At 40.2% G+C, this 20225-nt stretch overlaps 1 protein-coding gene across 8 annotated transcripts in view; it reads left to right on the top strand.

The window, feature by feature from the left end:
* VWA8 (von Willebrand factor A domain containing 8) overlaps positions 1 to 20225 on the top strand; it is a 401675-nt gene that overhangs the window by 212058 nt on the left and 169392 nt on the right. For all 8 annotated transcript variants that reach the window (XR_009739842.1, XM_061434477.1, XM_061434479.1 and 5 more), the window contains exons 27-29: positions 6732 to 6840; positions 8636 to 8774; positions 12673 to 12872. Coding sequence is in view for 7 of the 8 variants with exons in the window: in XM_061434477.1 (XP_061290461.1) it covers positions 6732 to 6840; positions 8636 to 8774; positions 12673 to 12872 (448 nt within the window). In the remaining variant the exon portion in view is untranslated. The remainder of the gene's footprint in view (positions 1 to 6731; positions 6841 to 8635; positions 8775 to 12672; positions 12873 to 20225) is intronic.

The raw sequence follows: 20225 nt of genomic DNA, 5'->3' as shown, positions 1-20225 counted from the left end.
CGTTCATTTAGCAAACACGATTGAACATTTGAAAAGTGAAAATGTTGGTCACTCAGTCGTGTCCAATTCTTTGCAACCCTATGGACTGCCAGTACAGGAGACACAAGAGACTCCAGTTCGATCCCTGGGTCAGGAAGATCCCCTGGAATAGGAAATGGCAAACCTGCTCCAGTGTTCTTGCCTGGAAAATTCCATGGATGGAGGAGCCTGGCGGGCTACAGTCCATGGGCCCCAGAGAGTCAGACAGAATTGAGTGACTAAACAAACACACCCATTGAACATTTACATGGTAAACACTAAATGAGGAGTCAAAAATCTAAAGAAGAAGAAGGCTCAGAATCTGCTTTCAAGGAGACCATAATAATCGGGGAAGCACTCAGGTAGAGAGTGCCTTGTGTTCTGACAAGAGCGAGCAAAGAGGTAGGGTTGCTGCCTTCTGCCCCAGGGGGAGATTCAAGGACAGTCACCAGGCTAAATCTTTGCAGGATGGATAGGTGTTCTCCTGGCTAATAAAGGAGAAGAAAGAGCTTCAAGCAGAGACAGTTTTACAGGGCATGCTGCATGATGAGACTGAAAGAGGAGAGTTGAGGGAACCGTAGAAGAATTTGAAGCCAGAGAGTAACATGGTCTGATTCATAAATTAGAAAGACCCCTCTAAGTTTTCTAAAGATAAGAAACTGAAAGGCAGAGAAACTGAAAGCAGGAAGACCTGCGTATTGGGAAGCAACTGCAGTGATTCCAGTGATGAACCATGAGAGCTTACGCTGTGGCATTGGGGATAAAAAAAGAGGGGCATGGGATGAGAGGTTTCCATAGCAGAACTGATGAATTCTAAGTGGCAGAGATTCAAGCGAGTAGGATGTAAGCCTTACTTTCAATGAATTAGCAATCTTGAGAAAACATGTAAACTCTCAAGCTTATTATGCAATGTTATATTCAAAGTGCTGCATTCACAGTCGGGTTTCTCGTCCTATGAGCCCTTCTTGTGGGAAATAATAGTAGTTTGGGGGTTTTTTGTTTGTTTTCTGGGAAAATTTCCAACTGAGAGAGTTTCAGCCCCAGTCATTGTTGATGTGAATAACTAGACAAGGAAAGAGTTTAAGATTCAAAAATACTAAGATGTGGTTGGTAAAGCAGATGGCAGGAAAAAAAGAAGTTTTTGCAGTGAAATTTGAAGAGAGTTGAGGGAAAGGAAACCCAAGCCCCAGACCTGTAGTCTCACAACTTCAGTGAAGAGGAAGAAAGAGATGTGTGGAGCTTGGTGACCACATCTGCTTTAGCGTGGAGTGACCCTGGGCAGCAGCGCTGACTCTGCACAGCGTCAACCTGGATATGGGGGAGCTGTCTGAGAAGTGTTAGCCAAGAAAGACAAGTTTCCCCAAGTCTTGTTTTCATCTCATGCATCCAAATGACTTCTCATTTCTGTGACCACAGCAGGATCTCAGTGGCAGACGTGAACAAATATAAGTTGTAAAGTGAAAACCATAATGTCTAAATGCAGAGCCAGACAATGAAAGGAAAAACACATGTCATGTTCATGTACACATCATTTGCAGCAAAGCAAAATTTATTTCCCAGCAACATGCAAGACTGAGGGAAGGGAAATTCAGAAGTTTCTTGCAAACAAGGGAGAATCACCCGGGGCAGTAGTACCCATTATTGGTAGTTTAAAGTATTTAAGGTGGAGTTTCTGTTTTCATTATGTAGAGTGTTGACTTTTTATTTTAGAAAGGATAAATATTTGCAAGGGACTTCATAGATTCACTTCTGACCACACTCTCTATCAGGCCTTAAATTTGAAAACTGCAGATACTACAGAACTCTATTCTACGAGTTTCTAAGAGTTCCATATGTACAAATTTCCTTGGAAACCCAGAAGAGCAAGAGATTCATTTTGCCCAGAAAGAAATGTGGGAGAAGGATGCAAGAGGGAGTGACATTTGGATTGGGCTTTAAGAATGAGAAAGATTTCATCAAAGAGGCAATAGCAGAAAGGAGTTCTGGGCTGAAGTAAAAACCTCATGGACGCATGAAGATGCAGAGTATGTGGAAGAACAGCAAGTAGCAAATCGCAGTAACTAAGGCATATGCTCCAGTATTCTGGCCTGGAGAATTCCATGGACTATATAGTCCATGGGGTCTCAAAGAGTCGGACACAACTGAGTGACTTTCACTTCACTTCACTTCACCAAGGCATATGCTGGCTGAAGAGTGAGAGGATGGGTCAGAATCAAAGGTGGAAATATTTGTCAGGGTTATTCTGTTAAAGGTTCCAGTAAACTCAATTGGATAGTCCAACTTACTTTTTGCCAAAGGTTAGATTTAAAACATTAGGCCCTCTAAAATTGGAGTTGTTCTTTTTCTTCTCAAAGATGGTAATAATTGGTGAATTGTTGAGAGTTGGTGGAACTACCCTGAAGGGTTCCATTATTCCCATGAAAATTAGTAGTTCTTGTGGTAAGGAAATGTTTTAGGAATTGTTGATAATAGGTATGTCAACAACTTCCAATTGCATAATGCCCTTAGAAAGATCCAAATCTTTTTCATGTGTTTCTTTCATACTCCAGAAATAGTTTTGGCAAATGTTCAGAGAAGGCAGAAATTTGCCAGAACATACTCGTTAAAACCCCAGCTCACCTCTTTATGGAAACAATCTTAGACAAATCTTTTGTATGTCATTCAGACCCTCTAACTCGACTTTGGTGCCCATATGCATCATGTTATGAAATGTATGCATGCTTAAAAAACTTTTTTTTTCTTTCTGTAATTTGCCTAAGTGCTGCAATTTGACCTGAGTCATAATTTTGAAAGTCACCTTTTCTTTTTTAGTTAAAACTTTTACTTCCAGATCTTTATTAATACTTCCACAAAGGATTAAGAAACATCACAACATATGAGTTGAAATGCTTCAGTGTTTTAAAAAACATAAATTCATGAATGACACTGAAGATAAAAAGTAGTACTATTTATAAGTCTTAAGTTCATTGTCTTCTCCCTTAAAATCAAACCCAGATATCATTCCAGGTAGGACTTTAACAAAGTTAAACAATAGAAGTAACAGGATCTTAAAACTATGGAAAATACTATAGTTGTTTCAATCAAATCAGATATAACAACTTAAGTCTGGTTGGAGATGGATGACAGATTTCAGTAATGGTATAGGGCCATTTGCTAACTGATTATTAGTTTAGAGTTACCCTTAAATTAATGTTAAATATATTTCAAATTCCAAAGCTTGTTCATGCATTCAATTATAATTCCCCTTGCCCCCAACTGGACTTCCCTGGTGGCTCAGATGGTAAAGAATCTGCCTGCAATGTGGGAGACCCAGCTTCCATCCCTGGGTCAGGAAGATCCCCTGAAGAAGAAAATGGCTACCCACTCCAGTATTCTTGCCTGGAGAATTCCATAGACAGAGGAGCCTGGCGGAGTATAGTCCATGGGGTCACAAAGAGTCAGACATGACTGAAGCGACTTAGCATGCATGCAGTAACTTATTGAAGGGGAGAGAGTTAATAACTGTCAAATTTTTCCACAATGTATTGGGAAAACTTAGTAGTGGAAAATAAATGAGGGGCTTTGGTTTACCTCATTTGGCCACCCTAGAGCCCACAGGAAGTCTAGAAACACCTCCCGGTATTACCAAGGGGCAGATAGAATCAGTTTGATTGGGTAACTTCAGAACACCCTGCATATATGACTTTCAGTTGCAATTGTTAACGCTAATAGCATCTTGTTATGTGATTTCAAAACGGATTCTATATGGGGTACCTGAAGGTCCTTCCCATACTCTGCCAACCAAACAGCTAGTGCTATTTTTAAATGGAAGCAGGCAGTCTGTAATTTCCATGACCGTTACTTAGAGTGAGTTGGCAAGTTCAAAGCAGCTTTCATGAATATTCCCTGGGGGTTGTCAGTAAAAATTGGAGGTCTAGTAAAGTTATTTTTTCCCCAAATGGATGAAGGTTTTGGTTTTATTTTGTTTTTAGCATCTGTATGATATTTTGTGAGATTATTAAAGGATATATTAGACCAGTTTTTTAGGCTTTATTTCAACCTATCAACCGACCATAATTTTTATTAAGCTATGCTCCACCTCTGATTAGATTCCCAGACGTGTAACTGTTTCTGTTGTCTTCAAAGAGGCAATTTGGGGTGGACGTAGAGCTCCTTTTTATCAGCTTTAAAAAAGCAATTTTGTCTACCAGGCACCTGTTCTACTGATGTGGCCTGGCACATCTTTGCGACCCCATGGACTGTAGCCCACCAGGCTCCTCTGTCCATGAAATTTTCCAGGCAAGAATACTGGAATGGGTTGCCATTTCCTTCTCCAGGGGATCTTCCCAACCCAGGGATCAAACCCGTGTCTGTTGTGTCTCCTGCATTGGTAGGTGGGTTCCTTAGCAGCTGAGCCACCAGGGAAGCCCCTTCTATTGATAGGTGTAGGTGATTTTATTCTGATTATTTATATTCACTCCAGAACCAAAGGCTATGTAAGATCTGTCACTCATGTTTCACTCCACTCTCTAAAATGGTCACCAGAGACTCCCCCAGTCCTTAGAAGAAACCAGAATCTTACAGATTATTGCCTTCATCTTACAAAGGAAGAAATTAACACTCAGAGAAATTATCTAAGCTTTCTTTCACACGTCTGCAGAGCTAGTTAGTAAAAGAATTAGCACTGCTGCTGCTGCTAAGTCGCTTCAGTCGTGTCCGACTCTGTGCGACCCCATAGACGGCAGCCCGCCAGGCTCCCCGTCCCTGGGATTCTCCAGGCACTTAGAACCCACTAAATCTACATTGGAAAGAAATTGGATGTATCTCCTTCCTTTGTTTTCTGCTCTGTTTTTAGAGATCTAACTCCCCTTTGGTGAACTGCTGAAGGCATTGAATACTGTTCATTCCCTAAACAAGCAGAGAGAGATTCTAGTCTACAAAGTCTTTCCTTTTGACATGGGAATGTGTTTTATTACCATAAGAGAGAACAGTTATAGTAAATCCCCTAACTCAGTGACTCTTCCACCTCATTAGTGGTAAAAAAAAACAAAACAAAACAAAAACAGGGAAATAAGTAATGACCAGTCAGGATAATTGTCCATGTACTTAAAATGTATTTTAAATGATGGATACAAAGCATATATGTCCTTTTGATTAATTTATGTTATGATTTAGAAGAATTTCAATGTAAATTTCTTTTAGATTTCCTTCCTGTGATGTTGAACATTAGCATTTCAAAGGACAAAAATCATATTCCACCAGAATACTTGGTTTCACTAGTCTATGCAAAAAAAATCTAAGCCTTCCATGGTCTTATTAAGTATGTGGAGATATTTTGTCAGACTTACTCTTTTACTGAAAATAAAGTGATTTTCTAAATATCAGTATGTACTCTTTTAATGATCATGAAGCTTATTTCAAGCATTCATTTCGATTTTTAGTCATATTATGCATTATTTTTGAAGAACTTTTAACTCTGAATCATTTTTGGCCTTCACTTACTATGGAATAAGAAATTCATAACGAATTAAATGACAATGGTTTCTTTTGTAAAGATTCCAAAAAATTTAGTATGATTAAAAAGTAAAGGCTTTATCCTGAAAAAAATTATCTGTGGTTTTGTCCTTTAGCGTTGCCATATTTGTTTTTGCAAGTTATTGTATTTAAAAGTAGCTTTAGATAAAATGGAATCTAAACATAGAATAATTCCATTAGAAGTCAGCATAGTAGCTCCCATGGTAGGGGTAATGACTGAAATAGTCCAAGGGAGTTTCTGAGTGTTGGTGATGCTTGAGTGCTGGACACATAGGTGTGCTCAGGAGTAAGTGACACATTTGTGTGAATGTTTCTATAGGTATTTTATGTCAGTTCAAAGTAAAAAAAAAAAAAAAGATTAAAATGCTAAAGTAGATCCTATGAAATTTGCCCTGTACAACTTACAAACAAGTGACCTGTAGAATTCTGGTGGTGGTGTTTAGTCCCTGAGTCGTGTCTGACTCTTTGTGATGCTGTGGTCTGGGGCCCACCAGGCTCCTCTGTCCATGGGATTTCCCAGGCAAGAGTGCTGGAGTGGTTTGCCATTTCCTTCTCCAGGGAATCTTCCTGACCCAGGGATCGAACTCACATCTCCTACATTGACAGCTAGATTCTTTACCACTGAGCCACCTGGGAATCCCAGTAGTAGTCTATACTACTTATTATTTGATTTCAAATTTAAGAGAATAGAATGAAAAAAACTGATGGATTGCTCCATTTTTTCCCTAAGTCCTTTCTATTACTCTAATAGGAATTTAGATGTTAAATTACTAAGTATTTACCAATTCAGGAAAAAGTTCTTAAACGTTAATTATATTTGTCATTATGGTAAAAACAAAGTAGGGCGTTCTACTGAGTTTCAGAAACCTTCTGAGTTTCTGAAATGTGAATTCTTTTCTTTTTCAAGTATATTTTAAACATCCTATTAAAGACTATCTTTTAATAAAAAGAAGTAGAACTCACTTTGAAGTAAAGTATTCTTCAAATTTATTTATGTGATCAGTAATACATGGCAACCCACCCCAGTACTCTGGCTTGGAGAATTCCATGGACAGAGGAGTCTGGCAGGCTACAGTCCACAGGGTCACAAAGAGCTGGACACGACTAAGCGACTAAACACTTTCAATGCACGGTTCTTATTTTTTCCTGTGACTTGGAAACAAGGAGAAATGTTTACTCTTCAAATTAATCTTTGACAGGTTGCCTCTGCCGGAGCAGACCTTCATGGGCTACTGGACAATTGGTCAGTCAAGAAATGGAATGCAAAAACTGCTGTGTCCAGCAGAAACTCATCATATAGACGTTAAGGTTGATATCATTATTTCTTCATTAGAATATTGAATGTTATCTGTTTTTCAGTATCTTCCCTGGTGGAAAATTTATTCAGTCTTAGAAATGACTTATTCTGATGTTATTTCAGAATAGATTTAGCTTCTTCTGTGATTCTCAAGTGAGTCTGGCCTCTGAGGGTCATGATATAGGTAATTGCTAATGATTGGTAGAATTCCTAAGAGCTAATCTGTATTTTAGGAAAGTCAGGCAGGACAGTTACTCCATTATGTTTGTTTTCAAGAAAAAAGGCAAAGAAATATCAATCACTAGTTGCAGTAGCAATCCTGCTAGGTTTGACTGTGGGGAATTAGATGCTTATAAAATCAATAGAAAGGACAAGAGGGATAGAAGTCAAGGGGCCACTGCTGGACTTTTGGTTTCAGGATTAGGGTTTTGCTTCTGCACAATAAGACTGGACTAGCAAACTTTTCCTGTAAGGGGCTAAATAGTGGTGGCTCAGTGGTTAAGAACCCACCTACCAATGCAGAAGACATTAGAGACCGGGGTTTGATCCCTGCATCAGGAAGACCCCCTACAGCAGGAAATGGCAATGCACTCCAGTATTCTTGCCTGGAAGATTCCAAGGACAGAGGAGCCTGACTGGCTACAGTCCATAAGCTTGCAAAGAATCGAACACGACTGAGCAACTGCACACACACACACACACACACACACACACACGAGTAAATATTTTAGGCATGGTGGCCATACAGATTCTGTCACAGCTACTCAGCTTTGCCATGGTAGCACAAAAGCAGCCTCAGGCAATACATTAACAAATGAGTGACACTGTGTCCTAGTAAAATTTTACCGACACAATCAGGGAGTGGATCAGACTTGACCTATGAGCTACGGTTTGTCAGCCCTTGTAGTAGAGCATAGACTCTGCTCATATTTGTCAGATTCTCCTTGTCCACACTGACTGCAGGAAGATAGCTTCTGCTGCTCATCTGCCGTACAAATCTCATGCAAGTGCATTTAATTGGCAGAAGCTAAATCATATCCAGAATGCTTGCTGCAAAGGAGTATAAGAAATGTAGTATTTCGTCGTCTAGCTCCTAAGATACAATCTAGACAGAAGGGGTAATAGCACCCGTGAATGTGTGCATGCTCAGTCACTCAGTCCTGTCTGACTCTTTGTGATCCCATGGACTGTATAGCCCACCAGGCTCCTCTGTCCATGGACTTTTCCCGGCAAGAATACTGGAGTGTTTTGCCATTTCCTACGCCAAGGGATCTTCTCAACCCAGGGATCGAACCCAAGTCTTCTGCATCTCCTGTATTGACAGGTGGATTCTTTTACCACTACACCACCTGGGAAGCCCCGGCTGCCACAATAGTCACTATCTGACCCAAAAAGTTTTGATTAATTAAGGACTGTAAGGGCATGCAAATCAACTGTATTTAAAAAATTATTCTCCTGGTTTGGACAGCTCTGGGTCCCCATACTTGTAGTTCAAAACTTGCAGTTGACTTAGGAAAGAGTAAAGTAATGAGAATTCCTATGGGATTTTATATCTGATATATTTTCTGAATAAAAAGAAAATGAGAAATTAAATACGATAGCACACGTGAAAGCCTTTATAAATGCAACTATATGGTATTATTATTGTCATAAGTATCATGCCAGTCAATAAAATGAGAAGAGGTATGTCAAGATAGTGAGTATTTGAATTGAAAATCTTAGTTTGGAAGAACTCTAATAACTTTTCTACATTTTTATAACTACCCAAATATCTTATTGCAGATAACTACTTTTTTTTTAAAATAGGGTCCAGCACTCATACACATACAGGAGTATCCAATAGAAAGACATGAAGGAAGATCCCAAACCTTTACCGAAGAATGTAGCTCCTGGAGGTTACCATTGGATGAAATGAACTTAATCTGTGATGTCGCTACAGCACATGGTATGTCAGTTTATTCTTTTGATTTTTCCTTCCTGCACTGATTTTTTTTTAAAAAGCCAGATCAAAATAATCTCTAGACATCAAGAAGTCTATGCTAGACTCAGTCACTGTGCCATGCTTGGATTGGATAGCAATTATATGTAATTTAGATCTAATTTCCTATAACAACCTAACAAAATACTATTGTGGAATCCACATAAGCATGACTGAGTTCATATGCACGTCTGTTTCTCATTACAATTGTAGCACAAAGTTAAACTCACCCCGGGCTCATGCTAAAAATAGAAGGGGGAAAGAAAAAGGAAAAACATTGGATTTTTTTTGGCTGGGATTCCAGTTTGGTGATTACATGTATTCTGAAAGCAGGGTTGGAGGATTTGCAGTCATTAAACCTCTCATTGTAAAGAATGGCAAATAAAGGATGTGAATTTTTGGCGTCTGCACCTCTGGACTGTTGCCATTACCTACTGATTCATGCAGTATGTCCTAGGTACTTTTGGCAGAAGTACCTGCCAAAAATTGATGGCAGTTACTAAGGTGATATCAACAGAAGTGATGACAGGGGGAAGGGAGAGACTCGCTAACTTATCTACAATGGGGATTATTCAGGCAAAAATTAGGAAGCAAGCTTTTGTTTGTGTACATTCTATCAATGTTTGTTCCTAAAATCAGCTATGTTGAGTAAAAATATGTGCTTTTAAAATGTACAGGGGTTTTGTTGGTAACAGACTGGTGTTCCTATTAAGATATTTTACATTCACTGTGTGTTGGGTTTATTGGTCACTTAGTCCTGTCTGACTCTTTGTGACCCCATGATCGTATGTGACTTGCAAGTCTCCTCTGTCCATGGAGTTCTCTAGACAAGAATACTGGACTGGGTTGCCATTTCCTTCTCCAGGGGGTCTTCCTACCCAGGGATCGAACTCCAGTCTCCTGCACTGCAAGTGAATTCTTTACTGGCTGAGCCATCAGGGAAGCCCTATTATGTAGGGAATAATATGAATGTAGAAAGTGAAGAAGACCTAAAGAGCTTCTTGATGAAAGTAAAAGAGGAGAGTGAAAAAGTTGGCTTAAAACCCAACATTCAGAAGACTAAGATCATGGCATCTGGTCCCATCACTTCATGGCAAATAGATGGGAAAACAGTGGAAACAGTGTCAGACTTTATTTTGGGGGCCTCCAAAATCACTGTAAACGGTGACTACAGCCATGAAATTAAAAGACGCTTACCCCTTGGAAGGAAAGTTATGACCTACCTAGACAGCATATTAAAAAGCAGAGACGTTACCTTGCCAACAAAGGTCCGTCTAGTCAAGGCTATGGTTTTTTCCAGTAGTCATTTATAGATGTGAGAGTTGGACTGTGAAGAAAGCTGAGCGCCGGAGAATTGATGCTTTTGAACTGTGGTGTTGGAGAAGACTCCTGAGAGTCCCTTGGACTGGAAAGAGATCCAACCAATCCATCCTAAAGGTGATCAGTCCTGGGTGTTCATTGGAAGGACTGATATTGAAGCTGAAACTCCAGTACTTTGGCCACCTGATGCAAAGAGCTGACTCACTGGAAAAGACCCTGATGCTGGGAAAGATTGGGGGCAGGAGGAGAAGGGGACATGGCATCACCGACTCGATGGACATGAGTTTGGGTAAACTCCGAGAGTTGATGGTGAACAGGGAGGCCTGGCGTGCTGCAGTCCATGGGGTTGCAAAGAGTTGGACACGACTGAGCGACTGAACTGAACTGAACTGAAAATGTCTTAATAGCAACACTAGTCCCTCACATAATTTAACCAACAAAAACTCTGTACATTTTAGAAGCACATATTTTTACTCAACATAGCTAAAGTTAGGAACAAACATCCACAGAACGTATGTGAGTAGAGAATGTGTATAGGTCTTACCGATAAAGTTTGAACTTTGGCTCTTGTCTCATTTTTAGAGATTGTGAGTAAGTATGCTGTGAACCTCTGCCTCATGTCAGTGACAGGGGTCGTTAAACCTTGTTACAGTCTCACAGTTCTTCTCAATGCAGCATTCCAGGCAGCCACGGCCAGCCAGTCAGAACTGGTCCTTAAAAGTGAAACTCATTTGCTGTCCCTCACATAATTTAACCCTCTGTTTCAGTATTGTCCACATTTGCAAACTGGGCCTTTGTGTTGTTTTTTTAAATCTCTTTTGTTTTTTTGCCTGTTTTGTATTTGGGAGAGAAAAGAAGATTTTCTTGGTTCTCTTAGAATCAGTTAGATAGATAGATATGTTTGAGCCAGAGACCAAATAGTACTTAGTGCTGCAATAAGAGAGGACAATTGATGTTTATGAAGTATATTTCTATTAATACTTTTATTATATTTCCTAATTCCCTATGCTGTGTACAAAGTTGCTCAATAAATGTTGAATTGAATTTATTTGTGCTGATAGACACATTAAAAACATTCTTAAATTATAAGTTATGCGATTCTGATGTTCAGAACTGTAGTTCCTACACAGCTCACAGTGTCTCCTAAATAATGCCTTTCTCTGATCTCCTACTGACTTGTGTTTCTTATCAATGTCAGCTTATTTGTTTAATTTATCTTTATATATATTTGGTCTTTATGTATGCACATCACACACACATACACACACACACACACATACAAGCACTATATTTTTTTCCTGAAATTTCCAGCATAGTCCCACATATTTCATTATCATAGCTTATACCTTAGTTTGGGGTTCAGAAAATATGACCACTTGTAAATAGATACCTGGATGATGAGTGATATTAATAGTGATTATTATATAAAAGCAGCTTAATCCCTTGCTTTAGGGTGCCCAGAAATAGAGATTATGGTTAACAGTCCAGAACCTGGCTACTCAAAGGGACGCCGTCAAGCCTAGAGCAGTGACATTTCCTGGGTTCTCACTGGAAAGGCAGAGTGAAACCCCACCCCAGAGCCCCTGCCTCAAGCCTAGAGCAGTGACATTTCCTGGGTTCTCACTGGAAAGGCAGAGTGAAACCCCACCCCAGAGCCTCTGCCCCAAGCCTAGAGCAGTGACATTTCCTGGGAGCTCATTGGAAAGGCAGAGTGAAACCCCACCCCAGAGCCCCTGAGTCAGAATCTGCACTTTCATTAGATCCCCAGGTGATTCACACACACTTGAAAGTTGAGGAAGCACTGAAATAGAATTCAGAAAAGTGACCTAGTCAAGTACTTGATTGAAAAGACAGGTTTTGTAATAAAAAAAAAAGACACAAATATGAAAAAAGATAATTTGGAAAATAAGATCCATAGAGCTAAGAATCAAAAAATGGAAATACTTATTTACTTGAAAACCCTGAAGAGCTAGTAAACTGGGAAATACCAGATTAGCAGACGGAAGATGCTGACCAGCTGTTATCCATCTAAGCCAATAATAAAATAAGAGGAAACAGACTTTTATTGAAGCACAAAATACTTTCATAGAAGGAAGAATTTCCTGACATTGAGGAGTGTTAAATATTTAATGGTGTTACTGTGAGATGTTACGGAATTCTTTGGGGGACAAATAGATACTTACTTCCTGGAGTATACAGGTGTGGTCCCATCTATTGATACGTTTAGAAAGAAGAAAGTGTTAGTCGCTCAGTTGTGTCCTACTCTTTGTAATCCCCTGGACTGTAGCCCACCAGGCTCCTCTGTCTATAGGATTCTCCAGGCAAGAATACTGGAGTAGGTTGCCATTCCCTTCTCCAACACTTAGAGCAGGTATGAAATTGCTTCTCCCAGTGCTCTTTGACCACCAATCCATGTGCAGGTCATCTGCTGAGTTCTGGTTGTATGCCGTCTTATGATTCAGTTTTCACTGGACCTTTTTGGACCAGGCAGAAAATGTACTGCAGAATAGAATTAACTCTGTTTTTTTTTTTTTGGTCATTTCAGAAAATGAGGAAAACACTCTGTATGTAGTTGCATGCAATCCCGTGTCCTTATACTTTATGAATATGACTGGGAAAAGCGGCCACTTTGTGGACCTTTTCGACGTCTTCCCGAGAACGGCCAGTGGAATCTGGCACCCATTTGTGACGGTGGCACCGCTGGGAAACCCCCTAAAGGGTCAAGTGGTTCTCCACGAGCAGCAGGTAACGGCGTGGCCTCCTTACGTGAGGGACAGGCAAGAATGTTTCCCAGCCTGTCACTGAAAGTGTGTGCTTTCATAAGGACTGAGGAGAGGGGCTGCAGGAAGGGGTCAGGAGTTGTGTGTTATCAGTACCACAAGGCAGGCTAACACCTTCCTCTCTGGGGGACTTCAACGTGGGCTTTATTCTTGAAACATGTTGAGTGAGGGTTTCCTAACCTCAGTACTAGTGACATTTGAGGCTGGATAGTTCATTGTTGGGGGCTTTCTTGGTGGCTCAGCAGTAAAGAATCCGCCTGCAACGCAGGAGACGTTAAGAGATGGGGGTTCAGTCCCTGGGTAGGAAAGACCCCCTGGAGGAGGGCATGGCAACCCACTCCAGTATTCTTGCCTAGAGAATGCCGTGGACAGAGGAGCCTGGTGGACTGCAGTCCATGGGGTCACAGAGTCTACATGACTGAAGAGACTGAGCAGCAGCAGCAGCGGTTCATTGTTATGAAGTTTGCATTCTCTGTGGGGAGATATGATAGCAAGTGCACCAACGAATAAATATGCCAGTTTCAAGCAGTGGTGACTGCCGTACAGTTCATGGGATCCCAAGAGAGTCAGACACAATCTAGCGACTAAACAACAACAAGAAAAAATGTCTTAGGGAAAGATGGGGGTAGGGTGGGAGGAGTTGGAAGAATGAATAGTACTCAAGAGTGCTCAGATAGCTCCGCTTAGGAGATGACACGTTATCTGAAACCCAAAGGGCATTCTTTATGTGGAGACAGCTGTGTAGCTATACTGCATGGAATTGTCTTAGTCCAGGGGTCTCCAGCCTCCAGGATCGAATGCCTGATGATCTGAGGCGGAGCTGATGTAACAGTAATAGAAATAAAGTGCACAATAAATGTAAGGTGCTCGAATCATCCTGACATCCGCCCCATCCCCCATCCCCCATCCGTGAAAAAATTGTCTTCTGCAAAGCTGGAGCTGGTGCCAGAAAGGTTGGGGACCGCTCTCTTAGTCTGTTTGGGCTGCTGTAATGTAGGTACCGTAGACAAGGTAGCTTATAAACAGCAGGCATTTATTTCTCACAGTTCTGCAGCCTGGCAAGTCCAAGATCAAGGTGACTGCAGGTTCAGGATCTGGTGAAAACCTCCTTCCTAGATAGCGGTCTTTTCCCTGCGACCTCACATGGCAGAAGTAGCAGGGATCACATCCATGTGTCTTTTGTAAGGGCACTAATCCCATTCATAAAGTCAAAAAGGGCATTCCAAATGTCAAAAAGGACACAACTTAGTGACTAAACAACAACAAAGTTAATCTATACTATCCAACAGAAAGGAATACAATGTTTTTATAGACCTGTTACCCACCTGGTAGCTACTAAATAGTGTGTGTGTGTGTGTGTGTGTGTGTGTGTGTGTGTGTGTGTGTGTTCAGTCATTTTAGTTGTTTCTGACTCTGTGACCCTATGGACTGTAGCCCTCCAGGCTCCTTATCCATGGGATTCTCCAGACAAGTATACTGGAGTGGGTTGCCATTTCCTTCTTCCCAACCCACGGAATCTTCCCAGCCCAGGGATCGAATCCACATCTCCTGTGTCTCCTGCAATGCAGGCAGATGGGTTGCCATTTCCTTCTTCCCAACCCATGGAATCTTCCCAACCCAGGGATTGAACCCACGTCTCCTGTGGCATTCTTTACCACTGAGCCACCCGGGAAGCCCAGCAAATAGTATACTAAGCATATTATTCATTCATCAAGTAAGTATCATGTGCTTACTCTTAGGGATACTTCCATAAACAAAACAAAAGTCCTTGTTCTGAGAAGCTTGTATTCTGGTGCAGAAAGATAGACAGTAAGCAAAATAAATAATTACAACTTAAATTAGATGAGGAGAAACAAGGGAGAGTAAAATAGAAGGAAGAGTGCCATTTAAAGCAGGGCGGGTGACTGAGAAAGTGATATTTAAGTGGATTTGATAGCGTTGAGGGAGAAAAGAGATATTGGGAAGCAGAGAGTTCCTAGGGAAAGGGAATTATAAATTCAAAGACCCAGAGGCTGGAATATGCCTTTGGATCTTTAAAGAAGTGTGGTGGGGAAGATTGAATGAGGGCCAGAGTATAAAGAGGCGAGGCCAAAGAGGTCCCGCAGTGAGTTGGGGCAGGACCATGGTGGAGGGTGGGGACGCAGGGGTGCAAAGCCTTATGAATCATTCTACGGTTCTGCGCTGCCTGTGAGGAGAGGGGAAGAAGGTCTTAGGGGGCTTCAAGCAGATGAGCAGCTAGATCCGACATACATTTTAGGGATTTCTCTAGCTCCTCTGTGGTGAATAGTCTACAGGTATGAAGGCAGAATGAAGGAAACTAATTAAGAGATTTTTTACAATGATTCAAGCAAGAGATCACCCAAGTTTGGAAGTCATCAGTAATGATGGATTCTATATATATTCCGAAGGTGCGACTAACAGGATTTCCTAACAGATCAGATACATGAAGTGACAGAGTAGAAGCTAAGGTCAACTTTAAGATTTAAGGCTTCATCAACAAAAAGGGTAGACCTGCCATGAACTGAGATGAGGAAGGAATTGATTTGGGAGGAAAAATTAGATGTGTGATTCAATTCGAGATGCCTATAACAAAGCCAAGTAGATGATTCTGCTGTTTAATGGAGAACAGGAAGCATAAATTGGGAAGTCACTGGAGTATAAATGTTATTTAAATCATGAAACTGAAAGCGATGACTAAGGGAATGGAATGTGGGTAGAAAAGAGAAATCTCAGCTCTAAGCCCTTGAGCACTGAAATATGAAGAAATCGGGGAAAGAAGGAGGAATCGACCGAGGGGAACTGAAGATGAGCATCCGGTGGTGGAGATGAATAAACCAGGATGTGGCATTTCAGAAGCCACGTGACGACTATCTCAGGGATCAAGATTGATGATTAAATGCTGACAACGTGTCAAGGAAAAGATGGCATACGTTATTCCACGTTATTCTTCCAGAGGCTCAGTGGGGTAGCTTTAGCAATATTTACATGTGAGGAAACTGAAGCTCACGGAGTTTAAATAACTTGCCCAGTAAACACTTGGTAGAACAGAAGTTCAAGCCAAATCGGATTGACACCAGCAGAATTAAACTAGTTTTGTCCACTCACTGCAGAAAGGTGGGGGCAGGTAGTCTGAAAATTTTTTAAAGTTATTCGTCATAGGAAAATATTGAAAAAATGCAATGTTTTTACTTGTTAAGTATTTTAAGGTACTCTAAGAATAAAGCATTACCCAGAACAGTGCTTTTAGGCTGTTTCTAATCAAGAATTTTTAAAATCTCGTAAATAACATATCAGGGTTTCACCGAGTTAAGTAAGTCAACTTCAACTTTAGGCTTTGCCTAAGTAATTACTGTTGAGGCAATCTGAGCACAGGTTGGAAAAGAATTTCCAGACACAGAGCATTTCAGAAGGGAGTGAGTTTATTCAGAACAACGAGCAGACATAACGTGGGCACTGCAAGCGCAGAGGGCCGACCTCCTGACAGACCAGAGAGAGTCAGTTTTTGTGGGTTAATAACCAATTTTTATAGCCTCAGGGACAAAAAAAATTCCTCCTGGGCCGTTGGCCATGGTGATTGGTTGGGGCGCGATAGGGTGCTTACTGGAGTGGGCGTCTTTGCCTGATTGGGAGTCAGGAAGCTTGTCAGTGGTGACAGGAGCTTATAGCAAGAGTTGCAAAGGGGCTCGGTCAGCTTCGGAGATGTCCTTGCTTCTGGGCTCGGCTTCTGTGGCCATGGTGCAAGGTCTTGCACCTGTGGCCTCGGGGCAGGACTCCACAATTATCATAAATTCTGAGTTAATCGGTTTTTTTCTGATTTTCACAACTTTTTTTCACTTTACTTTCTCCTAGAAGCAGAATATACAAATGTCCAGCTCTTGCTTAGAAAAGCTTGTGTCCATCCTATTGGAAAAGGTTTTACTTTGTAGAGTTCCGACAAAATATCAATGCCATTGAACTGATTTCTACAGCCAGAGGAAACTCTCATAAAAAGCACATGATATCTTGGTGATTTTTGATTAAGTGAACCAATCAAATTTAAATAGAAGTCTGATTTTGGAGTATTTTTTCAAAAAATCTTGCCAAATTTTCAACTGTCAAATTTACAGATACCAATTCTAAAAGTATGAGATTTTCAGGTCCTCAGGAAGCAGTTTGTCTTCTCATAAGATCCAATTATTTGGCAACATTGTGGATCAGTACCCTGCTCATGTATAATGACTTTCCGTTGACCAGTTTCAGCGATTCTCCAGGTTACCTCAATGCCCTGAGCAGACTCGCATGGCTTACCAGGATTTCTGTCTACCTGTCCTCTGTTTTATATTGTGTCCCCACTAGAGTATTAAGCCCTCCTTAATTCCAAATGAACGGCACGTAACTGTAAAATTTAACAAATGATAAATAATTCTAATCTAATGAAAAAATGAGTGTGCGTCCTTCAGTTCCTTCTCCCCCATTCTGCCCTAGCTGAAAAGGGGGCTGAAATATTGTAAAGAAGTACTTCGGTTAATTCATCTATCCCTTGTCTTTATAGAGCTTGGCAACGGATGCATTTCGCTGGTTGGTTTAAGAAGTTGTTCAAAAATTCCTTGCTAAAATAAAATCTTAAGTGAGGAAAGGGAAACTTCGCCATGCCTAAAAATAAAGCCTCCTCCCTCCCCCCTACCCCACCCCACCATGAGATTACTTATTACATCTGTACAGAGTTTAGAATTTCAGACTTTAGGACATGGAGGTCATCCAGAGGTTACTTTTCTCCCAGTCAAATACAAACATAATAAAACTGCTCACTCGCTTCTCCTCCCTGCCCCCCTGGAAGGAGTGCCAAAACCACAGTTACATGTACTCATGTGTGACGCAAAATTCTATTTTTAAACTCAGACAGAATATATCATTAGTCATTTACAGAAGGAAACCATTAACATCTAAAAGGATGGAGCAGCAGAACTCCTTCATACTGCCAGTTGCTTCTAGAACTAATTCTAAATACAGCAGTGGCTGGAAACATGTATGTATACACACACATATAAAGATATGTTTTCTGTTACTTAGAAAGATCCAATTTTTCGGTTCACTTCAGAAGTACTAGACCCTAAAAAGGAAGAAAAATGCAAAACTGTACTCATTTTTGTGCGTAACCATATCTGTTTAATCATCTACTTATTCTTCTACTTAATCACATTTGGGATCAAACATTATTTTTAGGACTTTCTGTTGCTTATAAAAGTTAATATTATCCAAATTGCTTAAGTGCTAGCAATTTGTGTTAATGTTGTACATATTTATCATAAGAGAGATTTTCTTCTTTAAAAAATTCTAACTCAAAAAAAGATTTAATCTAGAATAGAGACTACAAAATTTTAACTTATTAGTACAACTTCTTAAGGAAAACTTTAAGGATTTTCCTTGAGATTTTTATCATATTCAAACTTTCAAATGCCAGGAATGGTGCTTCTTATATGATATGTTGATTTTAAAAAAGAATATTACTAATGCACATTCATTTTTTAAAAAATAAGCTTTTTATTTTGTACTGGGGTATAGTTGATTAACAAACAACATTGCGAAGGTTTCAGGTGAACAGTGAAGGGACTCAGCCATACGTACACATGTATCCTTTCTCCCCCAAACCCCTCTCCCATCCAGGATACCACGCAACATTGAGCAGAGTTCCATCGTAATACACATCTGTAATGGAGAATTGCATATTACACAGAATGATGCATTCTAAGTGTCTTTATAAGAAAAACTTTAAGCTTTGTCAACTTGCTTAGAATTTTTTTAATATAGCCAATATTTGGAATATATGGAATAAAGGAAACTTCAGTGCAACTACTACTTTAATTCTTGAGCACTTCAGTAAAATTCGCTTGTAAAATAAATTGAAGCCACACTATGAGGTCTCAGATTTGCAGGTGAATCGTTAATCTATTTTCATTTCCTTTTATTTCCTCTCTAATTAGATTATGTGATAAAGGGCAAAAGTAATGATTATTCATCCTTGTATTCTTCTTCCTTCTTTAAATATAAGTTGGATGGCATCACTGACTCAATGGACATGAGTTTGGGGAAACTCCCAGAGATAGTGGAGGACAGGAAAGCCTGGTGTGCTGCAGTCCATGGGGTCACAGAGGCAGACATAGCGACTGAACAACAACAACAAATAAATGTTATGGAAGAAATGAGCAGACTTTTCATATTTTGTATATATTTTACAAAATATATAGTAATTCTTTGGATGCTTTGTGATTTTATTTTCCCCAAAGAAAGTTCTTTAAATGAAAAGTTCATAAGGGTTAGGATAACTGAAGGAGCCCCAGATTTTAATAAGACAAAACAAAATGAACCAAAATAAGAGAGGAAAAAAAGACAGTTACATAACAATGAGGCTTGAGAAAAAATTTGTCCGTGCCTTTTTGTAAACCTGTTAGTCTGACCTTCAAATGTCTTTAAATTTTAACTGAAAACCCAGCTTCTTTACATTCCTTTAAAATATTCAATCTTTTCTGGCTTTGTAAATTTTAAGTTCTTATTTCATGTGTTTCTATTCACTTATTTTAATGTCTAAGGTTAATTTTTTTTTTAGTTTTTTTTTTTTTTCTTGAAAAAATCCTCCTAATTTCTGGGAGGTTATTACTTCATTTGCATAACTGTGATGAATGCTGCTGGAGCCATTCTTGTCACTGTGTTATCACAGCACGAGCTGTGAAAGTTCCCAAGCTCAGTGAATGACAAGATGCAGAAATACTCATTACCAGCTTGGTTCTTGGGGTCCTTGATATTTTCTTGCAAATCCATCTTTATATCATGTACATATTTTCTGAGTTGAACCTGCATTTGTGAAAAGAATAAATGAGATTCAGTTATGCACGGTGTGTTGTTGTTCAGTCGCTAAGTTGTGTCTGACTCTTTGTGATGCCGTGGACTGCAGCACACCAGGCTTCCCGGTCCTTCACTGTCTCCCCGAGTTTGCTCAGACACATGTCCATCGAGTTGGTGATGCCATCCAGCCATCTCAGCCTCCGTTGTCCCCTTCTCCTCCTGCCTTCAATCTTTCCCAGCATCAGGGTCTTTTCCAATGAGACTTCGCATCAGGTAGCCAAAATATTAGAGCTTCAGCTTCAGTATCAGTCCTTCCAAAGAATATTCAAGGTTGATTTCCTTTAGGATTGACTAGTTTGATCTCCTTGCTGTCCAAGGGACTCTCAAGAGTCTTCTCCAGCACCATGATTCCTCAGGCCAAACAACTAACAGCATAGTCCCTCTCATCATCAGACAATTGAATGCATAGTGTAGGAGAGTTTTTCAACATGCTTTTTTT

Source organism: Bos javanicus, chromosome 12 (assembly GCF_032452875.1).
Source record: "Bos javanicus breed banteng chromosome 12, ARS-OSU_banteng_1.0, whole genome shotgun sequence".
NCBI lineage: Eukaryota > Metazoa > Chordata > Mammalia > Artiodactyla > Bovidae > Bos > Bos javanicus.
Note: the sequence above shows the minus strand (reverse complement) of the source record. Positions and strands in the feature narration are given on the sequence as shown.